This window comes from Amblyraja radiata, chromosome X, assembly GCF_010909765.2.
Source record: "Amblyraja radiata isolate CabotCenter1 chromosome X, sAmbRad1.1.pri, whole genome shotgun sequence".
Taxonomy (NCBI): domain Eukaryota; kingdom Metazoa; phylum Chordata; class Chondrichthyes; order Rajiformes; family Rajidae; genus Amblyraja; species Amblyraja radiata.
Genome location: NC_045999.1, coordinates 15869204 through 15890624, shown reverse-complemented (window position 1 = coordinate 15890624; position 21421 = coordinate 15869204). Strand labels below are relative to the sequence as shown.

At 44.6% G+C, this 21421-nt stretch overlaps 1 protein-coding gene across 1 annotated transcript in view; it reads right to left on the bottom strand.

The window, feature by feature from the left end:
* Positions 1-341: 341 nt before the first annotated feature.
* Positions 342-21421, bottom strand: part of LOC116968193 (probable G-protein coupled receptor 139) — a 72157-nt gene continuing 51077 nt past the window's right edge. The window contains exon 2 of the mRNA XM_033014836.1: positions 342-1252. Coding sequence (XP_032870727.1) covers positions 342-1252 — 911 coding nt within the window. The remainder of the gene's footprint in view (positions 1253-21421) is intronic.

The window sequence follows — 21421 nt, the reverse complement described above, 5'->3', positions numbered from 1 at the left end:
TAGTGTAGATGGGCTAAAAGGGGGTGGCAGATTTTTGGAGGGAAGGGTGCTTACATGCACAGTGTAACAGCGTATTTCCATTAAATCGGCTTTAAATGTCGAACAGATCAGGAGGACACATTATTGGCAACGATGCTGAATACAATATTCAACTATCAGCTCCCTATACATATACACAATTATGTTAAACGACGTGTTAACCCACACATTAGAAATGGGATCATGAATTACAGTAAGACCTTGACCAGCTGGTGAAAAGGAAGGAGGATGGGAAAGTAGGATATAATAAAATAACACGAATACAACGTCACTTTGAAATGAATTGTGGTTTCACTGATAAATTAAAAGTGCTTTATTGAATTAGACAAGAACCCGCAAGGAACCCTAAACAGGGTTTTTAATTCTTCCCTGAATTTCGTCTGTGACACGGCGTAAATAAACGTGTTGGTGCAAGCACTCAGACACCTCAGCATGTATCCGGACTGTTCTGCCACGGTAAATGGGTCGTCGTAATCTGTTGCTAAAAGCTGCACGTCTATAAATCGTACACTGATGAAGCACACGAATATTACCATCCACAGTAGGACGAAGCTGCCGGATACGGCCAGCAATAGAATGATGGACTTCCTTCTATTATCCACCTCGTGATCTGCGCCGCTCTCCTCCTTCTTGTTCGCTCGGAGACCGCTCCTCACTCTGTTAGCGTGTATAATGTGTCTGATTGTCAGGGCGTTGAGGAGCATGATCAGTAGGAATGGTATAAATGGGGTTAAAATAGTTTCGAACGACCAAAATGCTACCAGTAACGGTGAGGTGTAGAAGTCTGGGGTTACGCCACATGACCAAGCCACGTTGTTAATGATTTCTCGTGGTGCGTAGACAAAATACATTGGGATATTTTCAATAACACTCAGGGAACACACCACTGCTATCACCAAACTCGCGGTTTTCTCAGTGCAATACCTTACTCGTAACTTTGGACAACAAATAGCAACAAATCGATCGAAGGTGAAAGTTACCGTTAGCCAGACAGAGCAATCAATGGACATAAAAAGCATGGTCAAGTTGACGCTACAAACAGGAGTTAAATTCAGAAATGAATTGGGGAAATAGCCATCTTTAATCTCGTAGAGAATTACCTCGAAGATCAGAACCATTAAATCACCCACGGCCATATATACCAGGTAAAGGGTGATACATTTGGAGAGACCGCACTTTCCTCGGGCGAGAATGACGATTGCCACCACGTTAGCTGTAGAAAAGACGAAATTAAAATGACTTTATTACCCGTTATTGGTCTTGCAGGAAGCTTAGTTTAGAGATGCAGCTTGGGAACGGGACGTTCGGCCCACCGAGTCCTCGCCGTCCAGCGATCACCGGTTCACAGTAGTTCTAACCGACACACTAGAGCCAATTTACAGAAGCCAATTAACCTACAGACCTGCACGTGTTTGGGTTCCGAGAGGAAACCAGAGCACCCGGAGAAAAGACATGCGATCACACGGGAAATCCGTACAGACAGAGCGGTCAGGATGGAACCCTGGTCCCTTGCCCTGTAAAGCAGCAATCCTACCTAATCTGAAAGATTTTGCGAAAAGGTGAAGATTTTTTGGCTTTCAAACCTACTTCGTTCCCTCGTCCGTTCGATATGCCAGTGATTCTGATAAAAGCAATATATTGGTAAGTTCACGTCGCCGACTACATAAACCGCATGACTGGGTTTTCAGATTCCATTTCGACCAAATATCGCTTTGCCATACGATCCAACAGATAACGTATAACCGATCGGTATGAACATTGATCACTGCATTTTAAGTAATATCCCCCATTCCCCCCTCTCTCTCTCTGTCTCTTGTTCTCCGCTACAACCACGAGCCCACCCATTTATCATTCAATTCGCCCACTATCCCGCCCCTCTTTCCAACTACGGTCCCCTCTCACCCCACCTATGTCCCTCTCACTGGCCTTACACTTCACCTGTAGTCCTCTATTCTGTTCATACCTTCTTGGATCAGAATCCGGTCATCGATCCATTCAATCTACTGCGCCAATGAATCACGGCGGATCTATCTTTCTCTCTCATGGAAACATAGAACATAAGTGCTGGAGTAGGCCATTTGGCCCTTCGAGTCAGCACCGCCATTCAATGTGATTCTGGCTGATTGTCCAAAATTAGTAATCCATTCCTGCCTTCTCCCCATATTCCTTGATTGCGCTGGCCATAAGAGCTCAAGCTCATTCAACCCAATTCCCCTGCTTTCGGCCCATAATCCCGAATACACGTAAATCTGTAAATCTCTGCCTTAAAAGAAATATCAATTGTCTTGGCCTGCAGAGCCGACGGTGGCAATGAGTTCCACAGATTCACCACCCCCTGACTAAAGATATTCCTCCGCTCCTTGCTTCTAAAGGCACGTATAGTTTTTCTGAGCCTCTTCATTATCGTTGTTTCCCGCAAATCTTCCATACATTTGTCTTAAATACCGTCTACATCTCTCGTTCCCCTACCCCTGACTCTGTTTTACAATCTAATCAGGTCTGTAGCATATTTTGTATTGTGATTCTTATGGCATGGACCAGGGCGGAATGTGGAGCGCCAAGAAAGGCGACCTTTGGTAACCACTCTCCAACACCGCGCCTTGTGGTATAATCATTCTGTCACTCCAGAGGCAAACTCGCTTTTTAGATAAAATGCAGTTAAAATGTGCTCCGGGTCAAATGTCAGGGAGTAATTACGAACCAGTGATTCTGATTAAAAAAAACAATATATTGCTGGGTTCACGTCGCCGTCTACATGAACCGCGACAACGAAACAAGCCCATCGGCCTCACTCGTCTATGCCAACCAAGGTACTCCATGTGAGCTATTCCCACTTGCCTGTGTTTGACCTATGCCAGTCTATTCATTTCTTATCCATGTACCTGTTCAAATGTATTTTAAATGTTGTTATTGTACCTCCCTCAACAACCTCCTCTGGCAGCTCGTACGATCCTAAGTGAAAAAAAATCCATTTAGATTCTTATTATATCATTCCCCTCTCACCTTAAAGCGATGTCTTCTGTTTTTTTGCATTTACATACCATGGTAAAATGAACTGCATATTCATCCTATATAAAACCATTACTATTCAAGTATAATCCATCCATAATGAAATATCGAAGTGTCTGCGGAAATATGCTTTGCCATCCATGAATAATCCTAACCTTGTCACTGGTGTATTTCAAGATGCCCGAAATTTAATTACGACGGCAGATCTGTAGAGTTTCTGCCTTACAGCGCCAAGGAGCCGGGTTATATGCTGACAACCGGTTCTGCCTGTATGGAGTTTGTACTTTCTCCCCGTGACCTGCGTGAGTTTTATGCGGGAGCTCCGGTCTCCTCCCACACTCCAAAGACATGCGATTTGCAAGTTAATTTGGCTTCAGTAAAGATTGCAATGTGTCCCTAGTTGGGTAGGATAGCGCTTGTGTACGGTGGGATCACTGGTCGGCGCGGACTCGGTGGGCCCAACGGCCTGTTTTCGTGCTTATGTCTAAACAAGTCTCGGTAAAATGGAGCGCGAGTTTTAGGCTGAGATGGGAGGTCTCCAGTCATGCGTTTTTCCGAAGAGTAAGTAAGTAAGTAAGTATATTGGCCAAGTATTCACATACAAGGAATTTCCCTTGGTGCTCCACCCACAAGTAACTACATGACGTACAGTGACAGTTTCGAATGACTCCGAAAACACTAAACATTAATAATAATAAAACATTAATGATAACACACCATGGATCAAGCATGTGAACCAACAAAATACCAGATCATAGGGAGGCTACAGATTTTTGCTGTTGGTCTATTCCCATCGAGTCAATGGGATAATATTGGCGGAATTGGACATTCATGGAGTTCTAGAAGGCTGCGGAGGAACGTGAAATGGTGAAGTCATTCTATTTTCTTACTGCCAAAGATCTCCCGCCGAACCGCTAAAAAAATATCCGGCAACTACGTCTAATTCACGGAGATTGTCGCTCGCCCACTGAATTGGTTCTGTCTGCAGATTCCCTGACTTACCAAGTGCTCCGCCCGTTCACTTATTCGAAGAGCTTTGTGAACAGACCTGGAACAGACACAAAACGCTGGAGCAAATCAGCGGGACAGGCAGCATCCCTGGATAGAAGGAATCTGTGATGTCTCGGATCAAGCCTGAGGAATGGGTTCGATCCGAAGTGTCATCCATTCCTTCTATCCAGGGATGCTGCCCCTGCACCTGTTGTTCCAGCATTTTTTCCCTTTCACCGGTGGAAGCCGGCATCTGCTGTTCAAACCTGAACAAACCCGGGAGCCTAATTATTCTAGGAGACACGAGAGACTGCAGGTCGAAGTACCGGACTACAGAGCGAAGTACAAAATGCTGGATGGACTCAACAGGCAGGCATCTCATACGGAGGGAAATTGAGAGACGATGTTTCGGGTCCGGACACTTCTTCAAACTAATGATATTTCATCAGGCTTTGTCCCTCTCATTCTAAATCTGTGCCCTCTAATCAGTGTTTCCCACGATGAATGTAAGGCGGAATTTAAAATGAGCTATTGGAAAATTAAGTTTCTATCAGATTTTTTGTTTTGCAGCCTGTCGTTACTTCGCATTGGAGACGCATTTGGGGATCACGAAGTTGTAATGGGAGGTTTAAATTGTAGCCGTACTGGTTTCTAGACTAAGGTAGCGCAGTTGGCAGAGATGCCGTCTCGCGGCTCCGGACACCCGGGTTCAATCATGAACTTAGGTGCTCTCAGTGAGGAGGTTAGTCCTTCTCCCTGTGACTATGGGTTTCCTTCCAGTTCTCCGGTTTCTTCCCACATTCCAAAGACCTGCGGGTTGGTAGGTAAATTGGCTTCTGTAAATTATCCCTGATATGTAGGACAGAACGCGCTTACGGTGATAGTTTGTCGGCGCGTACTCGGTGGGTCTGAGGGCATATTTCCACGCTATACATCTAAAAGAAACACTTTGTACGCTATTTTCGCTCGTTACATGTCGATTATTATTTGACTGCCAATACTAAATCAAACAGACAATTAAGAATACACTTCAAGTTCAAGTTCAAGTGAGTTTATTGTCATGTGTCCCTGTTAGGACAATGACATTATTGCGTTTCTTCAGCACACAGACCATAGTAGGCATTTACTACAATATAGATCGGTGTGTCCATATACCATAATAACAACTTCCACTTAACAACACAAAACTACACAATGAAAAGATTAACAGGTGATATTAAGCGGCTTACCAGGAATGCCGATGATGGCAAGGATCGGATAGTAAATGTTTTCTACCTGAATTATTACCGGCTGTTTCATACTAGCCTTTACAGTCAATGCTGTCACCGTTTATACTCGGGAGAAATCTAGTCACTCATTAGCAGGGTAAAATGATTGGGACTAGTGGCAGTCTTTTAAACAGGCGAAATTGGCCAGATGCCAATTAGGACTAATTAAGTTAGTGCGTAATATTTTCCGACGAAATGAAGCAATTGATAACATTTTAATTAGAAACACGCATTTCTTAATATGCCAGGATTCTCCAGTTGTTATGGAGAAAATAGTCCTGGATTTGCGGATCTACTTTTGCAGACAAATGCAAGGACTGTGCAGGAATCTATGGACATGTATATTGTCTTTTTTTACTTTTCACTTTTAATTCAATTTTAATTTCAAGTTTTCGTGTTGCTTGTTAGATGTTATGATTGTTGGCACAACAATTTACCTCCGGGCACGAATAAAGTTCTAACATATTGTATCGCTACAGATCCGCAGAATCAGGGATATTAGCAACCTTTCTCTCTCGTGCATCAAGATTGCCTCTTTCTTCTTAAAATCGTAAGATCATACGATCATAAGTGATAGGAGCAGAATTAGGTCAGAATTATGGTTATATGGTTATATAGGTCATTCGGCCCGTAAAGTCTGCTCAACCATTCAATCATGTAATCTATTTGTCACTCATAAACTAATTCTCCTGCCTTCTTCCCATAACATCTGACACCCGTATTAATCAAGAATCTATCCGTCTCTGCCTTAAATATATACAATAACGGCCTCCACAACCTTCTGTAGCACAGATTCACCTCCATCTTACTAAAGAAAATCTCCTTACAAATAAAACGTCATTTAATTCGTACTCTCGACTTCGTCGCTACCTCTAGTGGAAACATCATCTACACATCCACTCACTATTATGTATGTTTCAATAAGGCCCCCCCCCCCCCCTCCTTCCTCTAAACTCAAGCGAGTGCTGGTCCAGTGCCGATAAACGTTCAGCATAGGTTAATCTACTCATTGCTGCGACCACTTTTATCAACGCCTCCTGGACGCAATCCAGAGCCAGCACGCCCTTCCTCCGATATGGTGCTCAAAATTGCTCACAATATTCCAAATATGGCCTTATCTGCGCCTGAAGAGCCTCAGCGTTACATCCCTGACACTCTTGAAATAAATTGTCATTGTACCTTTCCGTTCGTGTTCTCTATAGTACTGGAGTTTGGTTCGATTGTGTTTGTGCATAGTATTAGCAGATTTTGATCCGATAACTTTAAATCCGGAACACTTTTCGGAGGAAATCTGAATGGAAGCCGATCTTCGATATTCATTAATTAAACGACCCAATTGAGTTCCGTCGGTGTTTCACGGATGCTGGCTAAAGTGGATCGCCCGCACTGAAATGGAGTCAGTCACGCAGTTATGGAGACAGAAACAGACCCTTCGGCCCACCTTCTCTTTGCAGGCAAATCAAATACCCATCTACACTAATCCCATTCACCAGCACTTGGCGAGTAACCTTCTATACCTGTCATCGTGGTACTGGTAAAAACTTGCCTTTTCCACCCCAAAGTGAGAGTTTATCCTAATATATACGAAGCTAAATAATACTGGCAACAGCCCATCACAAGTACACCGAACTCCCATCAATTTATCCGTCAAAGGTACCCTGAGAAAATCCATCACCAGCGATACACCATTGCAAAAATATTTCTCAAGATTCCATGCACGCAAGCGGGTTGTTAGATTGATTCTCAACCCGAGCAACAGAGATCTTCAGTAAATTACGTCGGTACGTAGTTCGCACACCCATTGAAAGCAAGTCAGCCCTGTTGAAGAAGAAGGGTCTCGACCCGAATAGTCACCCATTCCTACTCTCCAGAGATGCTGCCTGTCCCGGTGAGTTACTCCAGTATGTTGTGTCTATATTCAGTCCTGTTGAAGAGTTCTTTATGGAAACCCATAAAGGTGACCCGGAAGGGATCTGGTTCCCAGGGAAGGTGAAGGAGATGGAGATGTTTAATGTCTGTACAGACTGAAAGCAACGGTTGGACATTCGTTGAAAGTGTCCCGTTTGTTCAACTTGCCTGTATTTTGGCATTGCATTGTGTTGTTTATTGCTGTAGGAAAAAACAAAGGAGAGGATCACAGAAGGCCGCAACACCTTCCGACAAAAAATGTGTTTGATTCCCTTCGTATCCAAAGCTTTTAAATAAACGCAGCTTAATTTTGCTCATGTGATACCTTACTGAACAAACACAAGAAGTGATACTGGTGGGTGTTGTGTGGGTGTTGTGTACAGGCCACCTAACAGTAGTAGTGAAGTTGGAGATGGTATCAAACAGGAAATTAGAAATGCGTGCGACAAAGGCAAAACCGTTATAATGGGTGACTTCAATCTACATATAGATTGGGTGAATCAAATTGGCAGGGGTGCTGAGGAAGAGGATTTCTTGGAATGTATGCGGGATAGTTATCTAAATCAACATGTAGAGGAGCCAACGAGAGAGCAGGCTATTTTAGACTGGGTATTGAGTAATGAGGAAGGGTTAGTTAGCAGTCTTGTTGTACGTGCCCCTTTGGGCAAGAGTGACCATAATATGGTTGAGTTCTACATGAGGATGGAGAGTGACATTGTTAATTCAGAAACAATGGTTCTGAACTTAAAGAAAGGTAACTGTGAGGGTATGAGACGTGAATTGGCCAAGATTGACTGGCAATTAATTCCAAAAGGGTTGACGGTGGATATGCAATGGAAGTCATTTAAAGACTGCATGGATGAACTACAAAAATTGTTCATCCCAGTTTGGCAAAATAATAAACCAGGGAAGGTAGTGCATCCGTGGATAACAAGGGAAATCAGGGATAGTATCAAAGCGAAGGATGATGCGTACAAATTAGCCAGAAAAAGCAGCATACCGGAGGACTGGGAGAAATTCAGAGACCAGCAGAGGAGGACAAAGGGCTTAATTAGGAAAGGAAAAAATAGATTTTGAAATAAAACTGGCAGGGAACATAAAAACTGACTGCAAAAGTTTTTATAGATATGTGAAAAGAAAGAGATTAGTTAAAACAAATGTAGGTCCCTTGCAGTCAGAAACAGGTGAGTTGATCATGGGGAACAAGGATATGGCGGACCAATTGAATAACTACTTTGGTTCCGTCTTCACTAAGGAAGACATAAATAATCAGCCGGAAATAGCACGGGGCCGCGGGTCAAAGGAGTTGGAGGAATTGAGTGAAATCCAGGTTAGCCGGGAGTGGTGTTGGGTAATTTGAATGGATTAAAGGCCGATAAATCCCCAGGGCCAGATTGGCTGCATCCCAGAGTATTTAAGGAAGTAGCTCCAGAAATAGTGGATACATTAGTAATAATCTTTCAAAACTCTTTAGATTCTGGAGTAGTTCCTGAGGATTGGCAGGTAGCAAACGTAACCCCACTTTTTAAGAAGGGAGGGAGAGAGAAAACGTGGAATTACAGACCAGTTAGTCTAACATCGGTAGTGGGGAAACTGCTAGAGTCAGTTATTAAAGATGGGAAAGCAGCGCATTTGGAAAGTGGTGAAATCATTGGACAAAGTCAGCATGGATTTACAAAAGGTAAATCATGTCTGACGAATCTTATATAATTTTTCTAGGATGTAACTAGTAGCGTGGATAGGGGAGAACCAGTGGATGTGGTGTATCTGGACTTCCAGAAGGCTTTCGACAAGGTCCCACATAAGAGATTAGTATACAAACTTAAAGCACACGGCATTGGAGGTTCAGTATTGATGTGGATAGAGAACTCGCTGGCAAACAGGAAGCAAAGAGTAGGAGTAAACGGGTCCTTTTCACAATGGCAGGCAGTGACTAGTGGGGTACCGCAAGGCTCAGTGCTGGGACCCCAGCTATTTACAATGTATATTAATGATCTGGATGAGGGAATTGAAGGCAATATCTCCAAGTTTGCGGATGACACTAAGCTGGGGGGCAGTGTTAGCTGTGAGGAGGATGCTAGGAGGCTGCAAGGTGACTTGGATAGGCTGGGTGAGTGGGCAAATGTTTGGCAGATGCAGTATAATATGGATAAATGTGAGGTTATCCATTTTGGTGGCAAAAACAGGAAAGCAGACTATTATCTAAATGGTGGCCGACTAGGAAAAGGGGAGATGCAGCGAGACCTGGGTGTCATGGTACACCAGTCATTGAAAGTGGGCATGCAGGTGCAGCAGGCAGTGAAGAAAGCGAATGGTATGTTAGCTTGCATAGCAAAATGATTTGAGTATAGGAGCAGGGAGGTTCTACTGCAGTTGTACAGGGTCTTGGTGAGACCACACCTGGAGTATTGCGTACAGTTTTGGTCTCCAAATCTGAGGAAGGACATTATTGCCATAGAGGGAGTGCAGAGAAGGTTCACCAGACTGATTCCTGGGATGTCAGGACTGTCTTATGAAGAAAGACTGGATAGACTTGGTTTATACTCTCTAGAATTTAGGAGATTGAGAGGCGATCTTATAGAAACTTACAAAATTCTTAAGGGGTTGGACAGGCTAGATGCAGGAAGATTGCTCCCGATGTTGGGGAAGTCCAGGACAAGGGGTCACAGCTTAAAGATAAGGGGGAAATCCTTTAAAACCGAGATGAGAAGAACTTTTTTTCACACAGAGAGTGGTGAATCTCTGGAACTCTCTGCCACAGAGGGTAGTCGAGGCCAGTTCATTCGCTATATTTAAGAGGGAATTAGATGTGGCCCTTGTGGCTAAGGGGATCAGAGGGTATGGAGAGAAGGCAGGTACGGGATACTGAGTTGGGTGACCAGCCATGATCATATTGAATGGCGGTGCAGGCTCGAAGGGCCGAATGGCCAATGCTGCACCTAATGTCTATGTTTCTATGTTTCTATGATACGAGGCTAAGGCCTATCTAGGTCTAGCGAACAATTGTGTAATCGCTATCTGGGTAACATCTCCCCGCGTTTACCCGTGCCCTGATGTATTTTGCCCAGGAATGAACGTTCCTGCTTTCACGGTGATGGTGCAAATACGAGTAATTACTTTTTCTCAAGTACAGCATGGAAACTGTAAAATTACATATGCAAATCCTTGATGAATGTCTGAACCGACATCCCAATACAAATAAACTAATATCTTATATTTATAATACCCTTTTAGATACTGACATTCCGTCATCAGTCATATAGACGAACATGGGAGGATGAATTGGCTCAACCCATATTGAAAGACACATCGGATGAAAGTTTACTATATATATATATATATATATATATTACATACATTACACTATTCGAAGACAACATTAAATCGGATCTTCCCAAGTACTTCCCCTCTTTGTGATGAATGTCAATTTCAAGAAGCCTATACTCATACTTTTGTAACTTGTATAAAAATGCAGATTTTTTGGACGGACATTTAAAAAATTATATCTAAAGTTATCGATAATCAACTGGACCCAGATCCGAAATTAATAAAATTAAGATTATCAGAATACACCACAAACCATACGATAAGCCAGAGAGACTTTATTGATTACAGTTTAATAACTGCGGAAAAATGAATACTTAAATTTGGAAACAAAAAAACAGTAACCCCCACAATTAAAATGTGGATAACGGAAATGACCGAGACCTTGCATTTGGAAAAAAAACATTTGTATTAATTGACAAACAAGAAGTATTTTCTAAAATACGGTCTCCATTTATTGAATTGTTTTTGAAGTAAACTGGTTTAACACAAATTTAAAGTCACAACTTGTGTTTAGTTGGAGTTGGGGTTGAACGACTATGCTCAACATCTCCCGGATCTATCTCCACAATCTTTATATTTGTAATCTCCTTTCCGTCTTGCTTTTTTCCCTTATAGTCTCTCTTATATCTATCTTTCTCAATTTTTTTTTTTTAACTTTAAAACTTGAAGCTATGTAATAACCCTGTAATCAGTTTGTCGTTTATTATCATTGGTACATATGCTTTTAATTAAAAAAAAAAAAAAAACAAGAAAGAAATGACGAAATGCAGGCTAAGGGGCCGCTTTGTCGATTCCCTCTGGTAAAGGGAATCCGCCATGTTATCCTGGAATACCCGGCTGCTAGACAATTCAATGCTAGATGTCATTCTACAGCCGGACGGTATGAACTCTGAATTCTTCAATTTCCGGAAACATGCTCCCCATGCCCCTTCCCATGCCACGTGTTCGCAAACCAATCCTTATGCACAATACCCAGTACGCTTCGAATCGAGTCAAATTCAATTCAATTCAATTCAATTCAAATTTAATGTCATTGCACAAATACTGAGTATGGGTATAACGAAATGCAGTTTTTCGTCAGTCCGTAGTAGTAGTGCATATAGAAATTTTAAAAAAAAAGAAGATACAGAATAATCAAAAATACAGAATAATTAAACAATGGGGACGGAGGGACCGGATAAATCTATCGGCGGGACTCCGAGTTCAGCAATGTGGTGGTATAATTGTAGAAGCTGTTCCTCATCCTACTGGTACGAGACCGGAGGCTCCTGTACCGCCTCCCTGATGGGAGGAGGGCAAACAGTCCATGGTTGGGGTGGGAGGGGTCTTTAATGATCTTCCCTGCCCGTCTCAGACACCGTTTTCGGTGGTGGGCATCCATGGCAGGGAGCGGGGCACCGATGATGTGCTGCGCGGTTTTCACCACCCGTTGTAGTGCCTTCCTGTCCGCAACAGTGCAGCTGCTGTACCTTACCGTGAAGCAGGTGGTCAGGATGCTCTCGATGGTACAGCGGTAGAAGTTGGTCAGGATCTGGGGGGACAGGTGGGCTTTCTTGAGCCTCCTCAGGAAGTAAAGGCGCTGCTGTGCCTTTTTGATCAGCTTGGAGGTGTTGAGGGACCAGGACAAATCCTCCGAGATGTGTACCCCGAGGAATTTGTAGTTGGAGACGCGCTCCACCTCAGTCCCGTTTATATGGATGGGGGTATGACTGCCTCCTCTGACCTTCCTGAAGTCAACAATAATTTCCTTCGTCTTCTTGGAGTTGAGGACGAGGTTATTGTTGGCACACCAGGTTGTCACGTGCTGGACCTCCGCTCTGTAGGCTGACTCATCGTTGTCACTGATCAGTCCTACCACAGTGGTGTCGTCAGCAAACTTAATGATGGCGTTGGATCCGTACTTAGGGATGCAGTCGTGGGTGAAGAGGGAGTAGAGGAGAGGGCTGAGCACACAGCCCTGTGGCACGCCGGTGTTCAGTGTTATAGTGGAGGAGGTGAGGTTGTTGACCCTGACAGACTGTGGTCTGTTGGTGAGGAAATCCAGTGTCCAGTTGCAGAGGGAGGCGGAGATGCCAAGTCCGCTGAGTTTGGTGATCAAGCTGGCGGGGATGACAGTGTTAAAGGCAGAGCTGAAATCAATGAACAGCAACCTGATGTAGGAGTTGTTGTTGTCCAGGTGGGCCAGGGCAGAGTGTAGGGCCGCCGATATGGCGTCCTCTGTAGACCTGTTGGCCCGGTAGGCAAACTGATGGGGGTCCAGTGTGGGGGGGGGGGGGAGGGGGGAGGCTGGCTTTGAGGTGAGCCAAGATCAGCCGCACAAAGCACTTAGCAATCCCTATATGGTTCCCATGTGGCCTCCCCACCTCTCATATTTAGTAACATAATACACTTTTATTTTCCATCAGGTTCCACAGGTTACGCACAACCACCAATCCACCACTCATAACCTGCATGCACTAGTCACTAGCAAGATGTTGTCTCATCCACGTCCCCCACCCTCTTTACATAGTCTATCTTCTACTTCTCTTTCCTTTCAACAAATGGTTTAAATTCAATCGTTAAACGATATTAATGCAACGATTTCGTCGGAATGGAAGTAAAATCAGTATCATACATAATAATTCAGGCAGTCATATAAAGATACCGAACGCGTGCATCAGTAATTATTCAAACACGCCTCCTGAAATGTACCCTAGCAAAAATATCTTACGACATATCCTCGACGATGTTGCACGAGGAATAAAGATCATTTACGGACGAATAAGTCCCTTTACGAACGAAGACGTAATAACTTTTATTGCAATTCGAGAAGACTTGAGCAATACTTGAGCGAATGTTCCTTCGGCTAAATTTTTGTCGTTCATCCGACATTGTAAATATAGAAACTTTAAGCGGCAAAATGTGTTTCTACGTTTCAACATCAAGCCTATGGCGCAAGACAGTGAGCAACATTTGGCGTTGTCAACAGATGGTAATGTAATCGTTGGGCATCGAAACATGGTACAAAGGGAACCAAGTGGTCAGACACAATATGCAACAGATTGCAGCAAAACCGCAGTGGGGCTTTCGTGTGGACGTGTGTGACGTTAGGCTCGGTTGTAAGAGAAATAAAATATGAACGATAGAATTATTAGCAATATGTTGGATTTCAATCATCCATCCAGTTGTTTAGGATATGGCCAAGGTGCAGGCGCACACTGTCGGAGGACGGAGGGCCCTCCTGCTCATGTACCCTGTCCGCACTGTCAACGACAAAACAGATCATTATACTTGTTGAAAGGAAGGAGGAAGGGACATTTCAACATGAGTAGAGAGTTCATATTGCCTCTGAGGCACCGTCATTCTGCTATGTGACCAAACCCTTTTTAAAAAACATTTTAGTGTTGTGTTATCTAAATCAAAACAGTAAAAAAAACAAATAAATATATCCATTGCACGATCGCAAACTTGACTTACCAGGATTGCCAATAATCACAAGAGCATGCTAGTAAATACGTTCTATAAGTAAGTGTATGGTCAATCCCATTATCGAATTGGAGCGGCTCTTTGATGAGTCGATCAGATGTGCAGATCCCTTCCTTACAATTGGAAATTTTATTTATGTTTCAGAGAAACCTCTAGGGTTTAAATGGCACTGCAAAACGACTGGAGTCATTAACTCACGTGATCCCTCTGAGAAGGGATCGAATTGTTATCCGTCACTGTAAGCGCCTATTTTGATAGAACGTGCCCCAATACTTTGATGTGAATTAATATGTAAATATATTTGAGTTTTGATTTTCAAATATTACTGGCGTGTTCCTTTGAACAATATTTATAGAGGTGCACTTCTTGATCATTTTCGCGCCCTTACGTCAAACCAAATGTTCAGGAATCTGCAGGTATGAATGCGTTGGAAGCATATTCAGATACTAAGAAACTACAATCCAATTTCATAAAACTGTCCAGATCGTGAACAGTGACCGTCATTAAAATATATTTTAAACGGATAGTGTATGGAAACGTTTTGAATGGACATGGGATAGCTGTAAGCAAGTAGGTCAATTGCGACCTGGATGAATTCGGCGGAAAGATCTGTTTCCGTACTGAATAACTGTGTCTTTATGAGTTTATGACGATAACAAGTAAGAATTAAATTATCATGGCAAATAAGTTTCGGTTCATTTACAATACAACTAGTGAATATATTCATTTGAATCCTACCACCCCCGTGCTTTCCTTGCAGACTATAAATAGTAACGCGGGGAAAGATGTGACTACGATTGCAGTCATTCAGCCATGTGGAAGAGAGTACTATATTATTCTAAAATACATCCAAAGAATAGCAATCGTAGAGCATTGTGGAATCTGCAAGGTAGATTTTCATCAGAGTCAAGGAATAATTTGTGATTACTCTCAATTCATTCCGCAAATTCCGACTACCTATTCATGGTTTTGTGTTGTTTACCACATTTTTAAATCTGCCCTTTAACATGATTTTGGGAGCTAAACACGGACGTGGCTCGCGATAAAATCTGCAACATATCTGTCGTTAAAAAACAGATGGACATTTGGAAATATGTAAACCTAATTTAGTGGAAATATCCACTAAAATATTCTTGTTTTTGTTTATGTTTTTGTCTTGCGTTTGGAGGCTTACATTGTTCCTAATGGTTACCCAAGCCGAATTATGGCGTATTTCATTCAGTCATAATAAGAATTTGTGGAATTTAGGATTCCGCCATGAATTCACAGCTCCAACAAATCTCTTGGTCACAATATTCCAGGCATATTAATGTGCGGCCGTTCCTTACCGACGCCCGCACATTCTCAATACGTCCGAATAACGTTAGACATCACGCATACGTTTAGACGTCCGTACATCAATTAATAAAATAATTACGATAAACAGTTTTGCGCATAAACAAGAGAGAATGGTAAAGAGAACTGGGCAAATTTATATAGACAATAGACAATCTATACTATTACTAAAAGTCTCATCTTGACCACTTCCTGTCTACGTTGTAAATACATTTTAGAAAAAAACGCTACCCTATATTGCTATGATTCTTTCGCTATCTTACTCATCGCCCCCCTCTCCTCCAACCGCCCCAAGGTTTTTTTCCGATCGGTGAAATAATTAAAACTTATGATTGGTTAAAAAATTGTGAGATCAGATGATTGGTCTTCTCGCCTGTCAGTCACCCTGATGAAGGTCACGGCACTTCCGCCGGCACAGGAGGAAAAAAGCCCCGGAGGCCGGTCTTGAGTCAGTCGCACTGGAAGACCATGAGTAAGAGGAGTCCAGAACTGTGATTCTACGCCGTGTGTGAAGTGAACAGAAATGTGCCTGCCCCGTGAGTGAATTGAACTTTGCTTGCCCCGTGAGTGTATTGAACTGTGTATGCCTCGTGAATGAATTGACCTGTGCCTGCCCCGTGAGTGAACTGAATTGTAAGCCCTGTGCTTGACTTGAAATTGATTGAATTATTGGCCCTGCACTGTGTTTGACTTGAAATAAAATTGATTGTATTGTTGGACCTGCACTGTCCTTTGCTTGACTTGATATGGAATGGATTGTATTGTTGGCCCTGCACTGCGCTTGGCTTGACTTGAAAGTAATGGATTGTACTGTTGGTCCTGATCTGTGTTTGACGACTTGAAATGCAATGGATTGCACTGTTGGCCATGCACTGTGCATGGCCTGACTTCAATGGAATGGATTGTACTATTGGCCCTGCACTGTGCTTGGCGTGACATGAAATGCAATGGATTGTACTGTTGGTCCTGATCTGTGTTTGACGACTTGAAATGGAATGGATTGTCCTGTTGGCCCTGCACTGTGCTTGGCTTGACTTGAAATGCAATGCAATGGATTGCACTGTTCGCCCTGCACTGTGCTTGGCTTGACTTGAATTGCAATGGATTGTACTGTTGGCTCTGCACAGGGCTTGGCCTGACATGAAATGCAATGGATTGTACTTTACCGCTCAGTGGAGAGGCCGCGCTCAGCCACGTGAGTAGATTCAGGAGAGTTTTACTGTCATATATATGTTGTGTGTGTGAGTGAGTGAGTGTATGCGAGTCAATGTGTGTGTGGCTGTGAGATGGAGGGTGGCTGTGAGTGTGTCTGTGAGATGCAGGGTGTCTTTGTGTGGCTGTGAATGTGTGATGGATTGTGTGCGTGCGAGTGTGTGTGTGAGATGGAGGGTGGCTGTGTGTGTGTGGCTGTGTGTGTGTGTGTGCCTGTGTGTGTGACGGTGTGTGTGTGTGATAAAGTGTATCTGTGTGTGTGGCTGTGAGCGTGTGTGTGTGATGGATTGTGTGTGTGTGTGTGTGTGTGAGAGAGAGATGGAGGGTGTGAGTGTGTGTGATGGAAGGTGTGGGTGTGTGTGTGTGATAGAGGGTCTGTGTGTGATGGAGGGTGTGTGTGTGTGTGAGCCCACCAGCCGTGAGTCAACTGCCAGCCCACCAGCCGTGAGTTAACTGCCAGCCCACCAGCCGTGAGTCAAATGTCAGTCCGCCAGCCGTGATTGAGTGAGTGAGTGAGTCAACAGGCAGCCCACCTTTGGCCTACCTGAAACCACTCATTTCGCCCCTAAGGCCCCTAGTAGCCTAGAAACCAGTCAATTTTGCCCAGAATGCCCGCATTAGCACAGAACGATCGTTTTGGCCCACAAGGCCCGTGCCAGGCCAGGAAAAGTTCAGATAAATTTCCTTTCACTGAGATTTCACTCACATTTTTTTCCAGCCCCTTCGGTCAATCAGTAAGTATTAAACTTCACCCCAGTATTGTTCTCCCTCCCTTCATTGGTTCCCTGTGACATCCACGCCAGTATAGACTTTCCTCCTTCATTGCTGTGATCTGTAGAAAAAGATTCAAAATGTCTCAAATTGATTCTCCACCCTCTCTCCCTTCTCTCTCACACTCTCACCTGTTTTGTGTATAATTTCTGGCAGTTCCGGAGCTGCCAGCCCACCTGCCCTGAGTGGCTGAGCTGCCAGCCCACAAGGCCTAAGTGACTGAGCAGGCAGCCCACCAGGCCTGAGTTTCTGAGCTGCCAGCCCCCCAGGCCTGAGTGACTGAGCTGCCCGCCCACCAACCCTGAGTGACTGAGCTGCCAGCCCACCAGGCCTCAGTGACTGAACGGCCTGCACGCCAGGCCTGAGTGACTGAGCTGCCAGCCCGCCAGGCTTGAGTGACTGAGGTAGCAGCCCGCGAGGCCTGAGTGCCTGAGCTGCCAGGCCAGAGTGACTGAGCTGCCAGCCTAAGAATCCATTCTGAACACAATGGAAACCAGTCCCTTCGGCCCACAACACCCATACTAGCGCTCCAGTAAGCCCCCCCCCCCCCCGACTGGGCACCAATATTGGAATTGTTGGAGAGGTGGAATATTGCGTTGGGGGACCAGCCGACCAGTGTGAACGTGGGACCCAAAGGTTCTCCCTTAGTCCGGTAGACAATATGCGCAGGAGTAGGCAAATCGACCACGAGTCAGCACCGTCATTCAATGTGATCATGGCTGATCATCCCCAATCAGTACCCCGTTCCTGCCTTCTCACCATATCCCCTGACTCCGCTATTTTTAAGAGCACTTTCTAGCTCTTCCAGGGAAGTATCCAGAGAACCGGCCTCCACTGAGGCAGAGAATTCCACACTCACAACTCTCTGTGTGAAACAGTTTTTCCTCATTTCCGTTCTAAATGTCTTACATCTTATTATTAAACTGTGGCCCCTAGTTCTGGATTTTCCCTACATCGGGAACATGTATCCTGCCTCTAACGTGTCCACATCCTTAATAATAGTAAGATTAAACGAGAATTTACCAGTTTGAAGTTTGATCTGTATTTTATGAGGAGTTACGATAAGGGATTACGTGAAGAACCCGCTCAGCACGCATGCGCGTCATACTTCAAAGCTGCGGTGTGGAATCACAGATAGACACAGTTATTGAAGTAAACATAGTAAAGACAAGGAGACATCAGTTTATGAATTTGACCCATATTATTGAGGGTGGGAGCGGAGGGCACGTAATCCTTCATCGTAACTCGTCATAAAATACTGATCAAACTTCAAACTGGTAAGTTCTCGTTTAATCTTACTATTTTACTTCGGAGTCACGTGAGTGATGCCGTGAAGATTTCAAAGCTCTGTGATTTCAAACCGTGTAACAGTTATTACTACATCACTGCCGAAGTCTTTGAGGGAGGAAGTGTGTTATCGTAACCAACCAATGAATCTGTTTGTAGAAAAACACAATGGTATTTTTTAACAATAACAACAAAGAAATTAAATTGCTGCCCTGGGCTAAAATTAAATATTTGCAGTCTGTAAAATCTTTCCTGCAAATTAAACAGGTTTTGCCAACGGCTTATTATAAAATGTCTGAACGGTCTTTCCCCCCACCATCCTGCTGTAGCCAGGATGTGGTCTAGAGGCACGTCCATTCTTTTAGCCGTCGACGTGGATGCTGCCCTGGTGGAATGAAATTTGTACATGTTAGTTTTTATCCCAGCAGCATTTAGCACCTCCTTGAGCCATCTCGAAATGGTTTGGCTCGTCACTAGACCATAAGGTTTTTTTATGACTGACCCACAAGGCTTTTCATCTCCCTCGAATATTTTGGTTGTGTCTATGTAGGATAGTACGGTCGTGGCACATAACCGTGTTTCTGGAGGGTAAGCCGGGTATTCCACGACTGGATTAGGTGTTCCTGGTCTGCTCTGTTTGATCATTCCATGGATAATGACAGAGATCTGGTCTGGAGCTGTGAGCATGGTGCCCAGTCGCAATAGGTGTAATGACTGGACCCTCTGTGCAGATACAAATGCCATCAACATGAGTGTTTTGAGCATAGATGGTTCCAGGTTGAGGGATCTGGCTGGTGGCCTTCCCCTGAGGTATGTCAGGACCACACTGACATCCAATTTATGGGTGTACCTTGGTCTAGGGGGTTAGAGTTGTAAATACCCTTCATTAGTTTGACCACCAGCTGGTGGGACCCCATGGCCTGTTGTCCTGGATCAGTTTTTAAATAGACAGGCAGGGCAATTCTAGCTGTGTTGATGGCTCTGTAGCTGAGTCCTTCATCGTGGTGAAGGTTCGCCAGGAATTCCAGTACGTTGGTAACTGTAGCGGTTGAGTAGGTGGTCCCTGTATCCAAGCAGTACTTCTCCCATTTTTTGATGCTGGACAAGTGCTGTTTTTTAGTGGATGTTCGGAGGGATGCTGACATGGTGTCGACGGTTTGTTATGATAATCCCAGTCCCAGAAGTGGTTTGTGCAGAATCTGCAACCCAGGAGTTTGCTTTTTTCATGGCACGGGTGGCTTGTGCCCGACACTGGGTGTTAAGAACTCTGGGTCACTGGGGAATACCATCGGAGTTTCAACAACCATGTCATGGAGTATTGGGAACCATGGCTGTGTAGGCCAGTCGGGTACTGTTATGTCGCACATATGGTTAATGTAGGCCACCACCGTAGTATTATCTATTTATAACCGTACATGCAAGTGATGCATATTTATGCATATGCTTTTAAACCATAAAAGTCACCCAACATCTCTAGATAATTAATGCCCAGTGTAAGTGGTAAGGATGATTCTGGTTTAGTCCATCTACTACTTGTGCTGGATATAGAGTTAGTTGCTCCCCAGCCTTGAGCAGTGGCATCTGTTTGGATAACTGACGTAGTGTTAGTGATGATAATAGGCTGAAACTATGTCAAACGTTTTTTGCCCACCATTGTAGTTCCGATATTACTTCAGTGGGTAACTTCATGAAACGATCATAATGACCTGTACATGACCCCACTGACGAGCACCAGGCCACCATTTCTAGCACCATCACCGACTTCATCAATTCCCACGACCTACCTGACCAAGCCTCCAACCTCATCGTTCCCCAGCCCCGCACGGCCCGTTTTTACCTTCTCCCCAAAATCCACAAACCCGGCTCTCCCGGCAGACCCATTGTCTCTGCGTGTTCGTGCCCCACCGAACTCATCTCCACATACCTTGACTCCATCCTATCCCCCTTGGTCAAATCCCTCCCCACCTATGTTCTAGACACCTCAGACACTCTCCGCCGCCTCCACGCATTCCACTCTCTGGGCCCTCACCCCCTCATCTTCACCATGGATGTCCGGTCACTCTACACCTCCATCCACCATCAGGATGGCCTCAGAGCCCTCCGGTTCTTCCTCGACCAGAGGAGCAACCTATACCCAGCCACTGACATTCTCCTCCGCTTAGCGGAGTTGGTCCTCACCCTCAACAACTTTACATTTGACTCCTCCCATTTCCTCCAAACACAAGGCGTAGCTATGGGCACACGCATGGGCCCCAGCTACGCCTGCCTCTTTGTCGGGTACGTTGAACAATCCTTGTTCGAGACGTACCAGGGCCCCATCCCCGGCATCTACCTCCGTTACATTGACGACTGCTTTGGTGCCACCTCCTGCACCCACACACAACTGACTGACTTCATCCACTTCACCACCAACTTCCATCCGGCACTCCAATACAGCTGGACGATTTCCGACACTTCCCTACCATTCCTTGACCTCAACATCTCCATCGCAGGGGACAGACTCCTGACCGACATACATTACAAACCCACTGACTCACATGGCTATCTGGACTACACGTCTTCCCACCCTTCCCCCTGTAAAGACTCCATCCCCTACTCCCAATTCCTCCGCCTACGCCGCATCTGTTCCCAGGATGAGACATTTCATACCAGGGCATCGGAAATGTCCTCGTTCTTCAGGGAACGGGGATTCCCCTCCGCCACCATAGATGAGGCTCACACCAGGGTCTCATCCATACCCCGTAACACTGCTCTCTCTCCCCATCCACGCACACGCAACAAGGGCAGAGTCCCTCTGGTCCTCACCTTTC